Source organism: Silene latifolia, chromosome 1 (assembly GCF_048544455.1).
Source record: "Silene latifolia isolate original U9 population chromosome 1, ASM4854445v1, whole genome shotgun sequence".
In the NCBI taxonomy this organism is placed as follows: Eukaryota; Viridiplantae; Streptophyta; class Magnoliopsida; order Caryophyllales; family Caryophyllaceae; genus Silene; species Silene latifolia.
In genome coordinates, this window is record NC_133526.1 from 29,811,044 (window position 1) to 29,821,605 (window position 10,562).

The 10,562-nt window shown below is 39.0% G+C and overlaps 1 protein-coding gene across 1 annotated transcript; it reads left to right on the forward strand.

The window, feature by feature from the left end:
• The first annotated feature begins 5,510 nt into the window (after positions 1–5,510).
• LOC141643069 (uncharacterized) lies at positions 5,511–8,054 on the forward strand. Its single transcript, XM_074452091.1, has one exon. The coding sequence runs from the start codon at positions 5,511–5,513 to the stop codon at positions 8,052–8,054; it is 2,544 nt and encodes an 847-aa protein (XP_074308192.1).
• Positions 8,055–10,562: the final 2,508 nt, after the last annotated feature.

A 10,562-nucleotide genomic window follows, 5' to 3' on the forward strand; every position in this document is an offset into this window, starting at 1 on the left:
CCATTTAGATGATTTTAGAAATTTGAATCCAAAATTGGCGGAGTTATACTTGGCTCGTGTAAAGGAAGGCTTTATTATACCCGATGAAAGCCATGATCCGTATTTAATGCATAAGGCAGCGGATGTCCACAGGCAGTGGAGGGGTGACGTTGCTAGGGATTGGTTGTATGTGGACAAGGCAACGGGGGAGATGCGTAAGAGCCCACCGGAAAACAAGTGTCCCACCATCAAGCAGGAACAATGGGATCTTTTCAAAAAGATGAGAACTACTGAGAAGTTTCAGGTTAAATATCCTCGCCTTTTAACGATTTACCTATCATTTTTTTAATTAATGAGTCCTTTATATAATCTTTTTATTATCTCATCTACTTGCGCTTTTATATAATTATTTGAAGGTCGTTAGCAGAAGAAATCGTGCTAACATTTCATGCAAGAAGGGGAAATGGTATGGTTCTCGAGGCGGTTACAGAAAGATAGAAGAGAACCTCGTAAGTAGCATGCATTATTCCCCTGTGAGACTTTATTTTTTTAATCACACTTGGACTTGCATAAATGTTACCATGTTAATGTGTAGGTGGCAAAAGGAGTGAAAGAGGTGGATCGGCATGTAACTTATAAAGAAGGGCACACGCCTAAAGGATCCCGGTCGCGTGACAAATATGATGAGGAAGTGTTGGCCAACATAGTAAGCATTATTTTATTAAGACGAGTTCATTACTAACTTTATTATTTTAGCCACAAATATAATTTGAAGTTTATTTAATATATTATAGGACAACGTATTGAAAGAGGTAGAAGAAGGGAAATTCACTCCCAGTGGTCGTAATGACGTTCTTGCTAGAGCGATCGGCCGACCCGAACATCCGAGTCATTTGAGGGGCGTCCCGTTACAGGTTGGAGTAACGAAATATTATGGGAAAACTGCCCGATAAAGAAGAAAAGGAAGACTAAGTCCGAGAAGGTGACATGGTAACATTTATTCTATTATTTTCATTTAAGTTCAATTCACATGTTATTGTTGGGATAAAAATTGCCGACACATTACATTCTTGGCAAGCGACTTGATTAATGGCATCCGTACTACTAAAGCCGAATCTTTGGAGTAAGCTTTCCGAAGAAGAAGTGAAGATGATGGAGGATGTCATTTCTAAAAGGGGTAATAATAAGGTACAACAGATTGGTCAAGAGGCCGCTACTACCTTGGCAATACATGAGAAGGAAGTATCGGTCAACGAGATTCGAAAGATCGGTACCTAATAATGCTTCAAAGTTGTAACAATTAAAGCCGATCAGGTACCTCATACTTCCTTATTTTTCTTTTTTTTTTTTTTTTTTTTTGGGTAAGATCGGGGGTGTGTTCCCCGCCACTCTAATTCTATAACTTCCGACATCGTGCCATTGGTTAATTTTATTAGGTAAATAATGGGTCCGAAAAGGAGATGCAACTTGAGAAGACGGTGATGGAAAACAAGATACATCCCCTTCAAGTCAATTCCCTGTTTTCGATAAGGTATGCATGAAGTGTTTAATTAGTTAAATTTATATGAATGCTGAAGTTTGTGCAAAAATCGGCCTGAGACAGAAAGCGTTTTTGCAAAATCTTTTGAATGCTGAAGCGTTTTTGCAAAGATATAATAATGTATGTGTATATTCTTCAGGCCGTAAACAAGAGGCCGATTATTCTTGCGACCCTAAAACCGAAAAGCCACATGTGCGTGTTGGCGGGTCTCGTAGAAATGCACACCAAATCTGCGGCAGCGAAAAAACGTAGTTCATGGCGAAAAACTTTTGCCGAATCATACCAAAGTAGAGATAACTACGGTCTTACCAGGCCATGAAAACTTGCAAATCGCTGTCCCGATTCGTGACGACATTACCATTCTGGGAGATGCGCTTGGAAGTTTCATCCAATGGCCTGAAACTCACATCTACTTGGCTCGGACGTCTCCGCCTCAGAAGCGGAAAGCAGTTGGGGTTAGAAGAAATACCTTTATATATATGTTAAATTTTTAATTGTTGAATGTTTTTATATGTTAAATTTATATGTTATTTTTTTTTGTAGGGAACAAAAAAGCCGGCTTTGGCGGATAAGCCTAAGTCCACAGACATGCCAACGACCTCGTCGAGACAACAACTTGATGAGGTATTTAATTAACTTCTCCATTTTTTTAAAAACCTCGCTCCCTTTATTTATATTTTTTCTGTATTTATAAAAAGCATGGTAATTTTGTGTAGGGGACAAAAAAGACTGATAAGCCTAAGTCCCCGTCTTACTCTCGCTTACTACCTCATCATTGAAAGTTAGGAGTTTAAACGACACACAATATAAAGGGAAGGATTACATGGGATATGTAAGAACGGTGACGATGAGAAAACTGCATGAGGAGGCTGCCCATCGCATAGCAACCGAGCAATTAATAGTTATTCCGCTCGAGGAGGATATTCTAGGGGTTGAGCGCCAAGTACTTCTATCATGGGATATGCTAGCCGTATGGGCTGGCCTAGACCAGATTGATATCCAACACGTATTTGTTTGGATGAAGTAAGTTTCTTAATAAATAATTTCATATTCTAATATTCTGACTACTAGATAGTGTTTTAAATACCGGAATTAATACCGTAATAATGTAGGATATTGAAATTGAGAGTGATCCCCGAGAAGAATATTCCATCCGATCAATACGGTTCCCGTGCCCCTTTATTTTATCTTTATTTATTGCGGATTTCTCGTTCCAAGACCGGGTAGATTATATTGCTCAAAGAATTGGCGACAACCAAGAAGTTGATTTTTGGCGCTTATAATGAAAAAGGGTAATAAACAAATTAATATTACGTTTCCCCCTACAATTGCATTTTCATAACTAATATATGTACTTGTTAATAATGATGATGTCTCTTGATGTAAGACTCATTGGGTGCTAGCGACCATCATGCCGACAAGGAATAAAATTTTACGTTGGACTCTTTACATCATCAACCAAGCGAGACTTTTAAGCGCTTGATTAATATGTAAGTTTATAATACTGATTTATTTATAATAACATTTTCAATTTTTATTTATAGAAAAAAGCTCTTTCATATTTTTGCCCCTAAAAATTAGTTTACGCCTCCTTTTTTATTTTTTAAAAAAAGGGCCTTTGAGAAGAAAAGAGCAAACGAGCAGGATCAACCCACGAAAGATTCTGATGTTGGCCCTGATTTTATTACGATAACAGGGGTACGTGCTCAAATACAATAACATTAAGTGCAAAATCTGTGTTTAATACTAATACAATACCTAAAGTTCAAGATTCTGATGTGAGCCTTCTCTCGTCTGTTTTTTTTTAATGTAATAATAGGCCCCTCGCCAGCCAGATAGCATACAATGTGGATACTACGCTTGTCGGTTCATGTTGGATATTATTAGGCGAAGATATCTCATTATTCCAGAAAAGGTTAGTAATAATTTAAACATGTGTTTATTACTTTTTTTAAATTAGAGCTAATGTTGTCTTGCTTGTTGCTATATATACCATGATGTTGCTAATGTTGTCTTGCTTGCTTTATATATATACCATAATGTCTTCTCTTTCTTTTTCCGCAAAGTATGCAATCAACCCGTCACAACAGATTGAGCAGTACTCAAGTATAGATATAGACGAGGTAAGAGACATGTGGGGCAACTACGTCTTAGAATATAGAAATGCATGATACTCATAGTTTAGATCAACTTATTAGTAAATTTTTTGTTGAAGTTAGGGAATGATTAGTTCATGTAAATTTAACTCCTTGTAATTATATATATATATATATATATATATATATATATATATATATATATATATATATATAAAAATATATGATGTTTCTTTGTTGTGGTTGAATTGAATCTATTGAGTTCTGATGAACCCAGCTGTGATTTATGCTGGTGCTGGTATATGGTGCTACTGATATATGCAAGTTTTTGAATGGCATGAAACAAATTTAATTTTTCAAAACATTAGGAGTTCGTAATAAAAACGGTTACTAAAAAAACCGTTGTGAATCCTTTCACAACGGTTAATAAAAATAACACCGTTGTGAATGACTTTCACAAATACCCGCGCATAATATTCAACAACAGGTTTTAATCGAAGAACCGTTGTTAAAAGTCATCACAATTTTGGAGGTAAAATTACAACAACGGGTATTAAACTAAGAACCGTTGTTACTAAAAATTTCAACAACGGGTATGTAGCATAAACCCGTTGTCAAAAGACTTCACAATTTTGGAGGGAAAGTTACAACAACGGTTATATATACGACAACCGTTGTTATATTATTCCCTCCAAATTTTTGAAACACTTTCCACAACGGTGAACACCCAACAACAACGGCTTTTAACTGTGGTGAATACTTTAGACAACGGTTTCTTTAAATAACCAAACCGTTGTAAATACCTTCTACAACGTCCGCTTTTTGTTTTTACAACGGTTTTTACCCGTTATTATAGGCTGTATCTGTAGTAGTGCTAGTCTAATAATAAGTACTTGTCATCGTTATTCGTGAATAGTTCAAGTGGCCTTGATGAGTTTGTTAGGTGTGTGGCCTGTACAGGCTTATATACAATTGCATGTGCTTCAAAATTTTAACAGATCGATCGAGTTAGATTTGTGAATTTATGATCGATTTCTATAATTATAAGATTCAGAATGCGTGGAATATGGAGGATCTGGGATCTCCGGCCTTCCGTGTTACCAGGAAGTTATCTAGAGTTAGGACGTGTGTCAAGAAGTGGACCTTAGATAAGCGTGCTGAATGGCACGGCAAATGAGATGCTTTTGACCAAAGGCTGGAACATGGTATGGATTTAGCCATTACGGGTAGTGGGGAGGAGGAGTACTCAAGAGTGAATGAGGAAGTCACTGATTTTGCCAAAGCCACGGCTATTTTCTGGAAACAGCGGGCCAAATTGAAGTGGATGGTTGATGGGGATACTTGTACAAAATTTTTCTTCAACTGGGTCAAAGGACGTGCCGGAAGGAATTTTATTCATGGGGTGAAAGGCGCTGATGGGACTTGGCTATACGATGAAGGTCAGGTAAAGGGGGAGTTTCAGAAGGTTTTTATGGACCTTTTCCTGGCTTCGGGTGAGGGTCACGCGTGGCGTGACCAATCTGCCTTCCTACACACTCTCACGCATGTGGAACGCAAGTTTACACAAGACGAGTCTGACCGTATCAATCGGCCGTTTACGGCTAAAGAAGTCAGGAGGGCGGTCTTCCAAATGGGAGCTTTTAAAGCACCGGGGCCGGATGGCATTCCAGCGGTTTTTTACCAACGATGTTGGTCCATGGTTAAACGGGATTTCACGAAAGTCATTCATCCATTCGAACTCAGGAAGGCTCCTAAAGGAGGTAAATCGTACTTTTATTACTCTTATTCCTAAAAAGGAGAGTCCGGAGGGAGTGTCTGATTACCGACCTATCAGCTTGAGTAATGTGATGATGCGGGTGGTCTCCAAATGTATTACAAATAGGTTGGCAAAAGTCATGAATTCCTTGGTCGGGGAGACGCAAAATGCGTTTCTCCCGGGAAGGAGTATTAGTGATAACATCCTAGTGGCTCATGAGGCAATTCATAAAATATCCAACAATAAGAAGGGGAGGACTGGTGTAGGAGTTTTTAAAACAGATATGAGTAAGGCCTATGACCGTATTCGATGGGATTTCTTAGAGGCGGTCTTGGAAAAATTCGGGTTCCCTCAGCGTTTGAGGATGTTGATCATGAACTGTGTCACATCGGTGAGCTATGAAATCCTTGTAAATGGAGGTCCACTTCCCCAGTTTCGGCCCCGATGTGGTCTACGGCAGGGCGACCCTCTGTCACCTTATCTGTTTATCTTGTGCATGGAGGTTCTAGCCAGTAACATAGATCATGCCCATGACCTGAATATGATTCATGGAGTTCAACTTGTTAGGGGTACTCGGCCTATTACTCACCTTTTTTTCGCAGATGACTCGGTTTTCTTTTTCAAGGATAAGGGTGACACTGTCCAACATCTCATGGGACTTCTTCTCGACTATTGCGAGGCCTCAGGACAACAATTAAACCTCGACAAATCTGGGATTTTATTCAGCCCTAATACAACTTTGAATAGGGCACAAAGGATGTTAAAGATTTTCAGGATCACTAAGAATAAGGGCATTGGTAAGTATCTGGGAATTCCGGCAGAGTTTACCGAATCCAAAAAAGGAATTTTTACTGCTCTTATTGAGCATGTCACCAAACGTATCTCTTCTTGGAACGGAATTTTTCTATCACCAGCGGGTCGCCTTACCTTAATTTCATCGGTTCTATCCAATCTTTCAAATTATGTTCTATCGGTTTTTAAAATTCCGGTAAGTGTGGCAAAAAAGATTAACTCTCTTTTGACACAATTTTGGTGGACGGGATGTAAGATGGGTAATAACATCCACTGGTGTAGCAAAAACTTTCTGAGCTTACCTAAGAGTGTGGGAGGGCTCGGAATCAGGAATGTCGAGTGTCTTAACCATGCCTTGTTGGCCAAACATGGATGGAGGCTGGTCTCTGGGGAAAATTCTTTATTTTGCAGGATTTTCAGGCAAAAGGTGTTTGGGTCTCAGGTTTTCCAGCACGATTTGCAACCCATCAGAGGGACTGGGAGTTCGTGGGGTATTCGTAGCATTCTACATGGGCTGTCTTTTATCCTGGATAATTTTGGTTGGAAAATTGGGAGGGGCTCGAGGTTAAATGTGTGGACTGCTCGATGGGTGGGGGGCAAACAACCGGAACCAAAGGATATGTGGCTTGATCTGAACAATAGCCATTTGGCAAGCTTGCAAGTAAGTGATCTTTTTGACCAAAATGGTAAGTGGAATGCTAATTTAATTAGTACAGTTTTCAAGGAAGAGTGGTCAAGTCATATTCTGGCTATCCCACCTTGCGAGCTTAGGGTGAGGGATAAGGTCTATTGGCCGTTTACTAAGAATGGAGTTTTTACGGTTAAGAGTGGCTATGGACTGATTTTTCATAACTATATGACTGCAAGAGGTTCCATTAAAGACAGGTCAAGAATTAATGACAGAGGGAGAGAGTTCTGTAGGAAAACGTTATGGAGATTACCCGTTCCGGAGGTTTGGAAAATTCTTATCTGGAAAATTATTGTTAAGGCTCTGCCTATTGGTAGTGAGTTCCTGAAGCGTAAGCTTGACATCGAACCATTCTGTGGCATGTGTGGAGAGGGGCTGAAATGTGTGGAATCCATGGAACATCTCTTTCGCGACTGTAGTCTTGTTCAACGTCTATGGGCGACCTCGGATTTGGGAATCCGGGTGGAAAGTACCGAGGGGCTATCGGTCACGGAATGGATTTATGATTGGATGCGATACTTCTCAAAAAGTGAAGGGGGTAAGGCCAAGATGATCACTTTTATGGCCATCCTGTGGGGTGTGTGGTCGTTGAGAAACAGGGTCATTTTTCAGGATTTGGATCTAAATCCGATTACTATTACGGGATGTTTCTTTAGTTCAATCCGGAGAAATATTCAGGTTTTAAGTAATTCCCATTCTACACAATCAGCCCAGGATAAGCTCCAAAGTTCTATGGAAGACTCGTCACAGGAGGATCGTGAAGCCATTCGTATTGGTCACCCTGTTAATCTCATTGGAAACCACAACGCTTGTGGGGTGGTTAGGATCAAAGTGGATGCTAGCTGGCTACGGAGCTTTGAAGCGGCGGTCGGTTGGATTGCTTTAGATCAAACAGGTAAGGAAATCACCAGGAGACAAGTGCACATCAGGGCGGAATCAGCGTTACAAGCAGAAGCACTCGGGGTCAGGGACGTCGTGTCATGGGCGCAAGATCAGAGAATTCTCCATCTAGCCGTTCTGTCCGACTGTCTACAGTTGATCAATCAAGTAGCGGGAATCGACAAGGAAGATCACTTGATTGCTGGTATCCTGGAGGATGTTCGTGATCGATTCAGTTTCTTTCATTGCTTGAGTCTAAGTTTTATTCCTAGGAGTCTAAATAGTATAGCGCATGGTTTGGCTAAACAAGCCTTGCGTATGTAGAACTCTTATTTTACAGCTGTCAAAAAAAAAAAAAAAAAAAAAAAAATTCACCTAAAACAACACAAACCATCTGAGTTGGAGTGTGTATCCAATTATCCAAAATAATCGATCCAATAACCTATTTGTCACACCCATAGGGGTGTTCATTGGTCCAGGGTTGGACCGGACCGTACCAAACTCTTAGGATCGAAGACCAAATAAAGGTTAAAAGGTGAACCGAGGACCGGACCGTATTAATATTGGTCCGGTCCGGTCTGGACCACAAAAACGTGTGGACTAGACCGGACCGGACCGAATGGACCAAATATGATTGTCATTGAGATGGTTTAGCATATAAATTAGAACTTGAAAAGTTCATAACGATAAAAATAAGCAACGTTTTCTAATGACACATCTTATAATACGTGTAAACAAGCAGAAAATAAAATCAATAATATTACAATTTTAAAGATTATTTTCTCATATAAGTTTGGTCCATAGTCCGGTCCGTCGTCCATTTGGTTTGATCTAGGACCGGACCGAAGACCAAAGTAGAGTAAATAGGTAGACCGTGGACCGGACCAAATAAAATTCGGTCCCGGCTGGTTCGGTCTGGTCTTTGGTCCGGACCACCGAGTGAACAACCCTAGCGAGTTTGTAGTGAAAAATGCGAAAAGAAGTCAATTTATCAACAAATAGATTGAATTAATACTAGCAAAAATTCTAAGGGGCTCAGGTTTAACACAAAATCTTCTTAAGAGCAATTTTGTGGGGTGTTTATGATTTGACAATATGCCTTATAGACTTTGAACTTGTCACTCTTGGGTGACTTACTTAGTATACGTATTTTGCAGATTATTACGTATATCCGGAGATTTATCTAATGCACACAAAAAATAACGATTGCAGGTTTCTCGTCACCCAAAAAAATAAAAAATATTAGCCAGAATTATGGAGTAACTTCTAACCATAAGATACGAACATCTAAGCATTGGAGTATTGGACCAATTCCTCGCTAAATCAAAGGGCATTATCTAGGATCTTAAATTAAACTCGCATAACTGAAGATGTCTTAGTCTATTAGTTAAGAATTAAATATGACAGATAATTAATCACATTTTTGAATTCTCCACCTCTAATATCATACCGCCATTATGGCTCACTGGCTCATTTAACACCTAAAAATAATTATACGCAAAATTATACTTGCGTAGAATATGATATGATTTGATGAAAAATTTTTGTGTTCTCGGGAGGACAGTACTCCTTACATCTAAGTCTTTATAATATTCTATTTGATCAATTATGTTTAAGGAAAACGGTTCTCTCAAAAAACACAAGAATTTCACATGATTTGATATTTTGGAGGCCTGAAATAGCAAATCGTAGAACAACAAAAGGGTGAATGGCTTTCGTATGCGAGCGAGTGTGAAGTGGAACATGACCAAACGGAATAATAAATGCGGAAGCGTGCCTCACCAAGTTATTGTTTCTTCTTCACTATTTAAGCCAATCATTGCTGCTATAATCATGGAATTTTGAAAAGAACTTTCTTTATTAAAGTTCAGTATTTCAATTATCTCCTTATATCTCTCTTATTCTCCTTGGATTATTGTACAACATACAATGATATAGTAACGTTTATGTGCCTAATCAGTGGCGAATTTAGCAGAGTATAGAGATGGAAATTGGTCCGCGAGTTGTTGAGCTTGCCCGTTTCAACATAGCCCCGACCCATTTTAGCACGACACAGAATTAGCATGATCCAGCACGATATGACACGCTATGGGCCATGGGCTGTGCCTGGGCCGTCATTTTCATTTGACTGACACGGCACGGCACAATAAACCCATGCACGACACACTCAGGTCTCGTTTGGTTGTCATACGGGAATTAATTTCCCATGATTTTACAAAACACATGAATTGGCCAATTCATGTGAATTGCCCAAAACTCGTTTGGTTGACATCCTGGAGTTGAATTGACACATGAATTTTCAACACAAATTTTTGTTTCAGACGGACACTTTTCGTCTTATTTTTCAGACGGGCATATTTGACCATTTTATAGTTAAATGTAACCACAATGGTATAGGTAATGTTACAGCTTATGGTAACTGGTTTTTCAATAGTGGTCACATTTAACTGTAAAATGGTTACAAAATCCCGTCTTATTATTTCAAACCAAAAAGGCCTGTCTGAAGCAAGACGCGCTGAATTTTCAAGGCTTCACTTATTTCCTCCTTTAAGGTGGAAATGGCATAATAGAAAGTTAAATAATGTTTTGTGCGAGTGAATTCGTCACATCATCAAAATTGAACAACAAAACTCAATAAAAAGCAATTGATAGATAGAAAAAAGTCAACGTTGATTCACGGAAATGAAGGGAACATGAGAACATCATACACTCCATTTTGATTTTGAATTATAGTTAAGCTTTATTAAGCATTTGTCGCAAGCTTACTATATATCAAGTATTACTCATATGTATAGATATGACAAAACCATAGTGTCTAGAGAGTAGTAATTT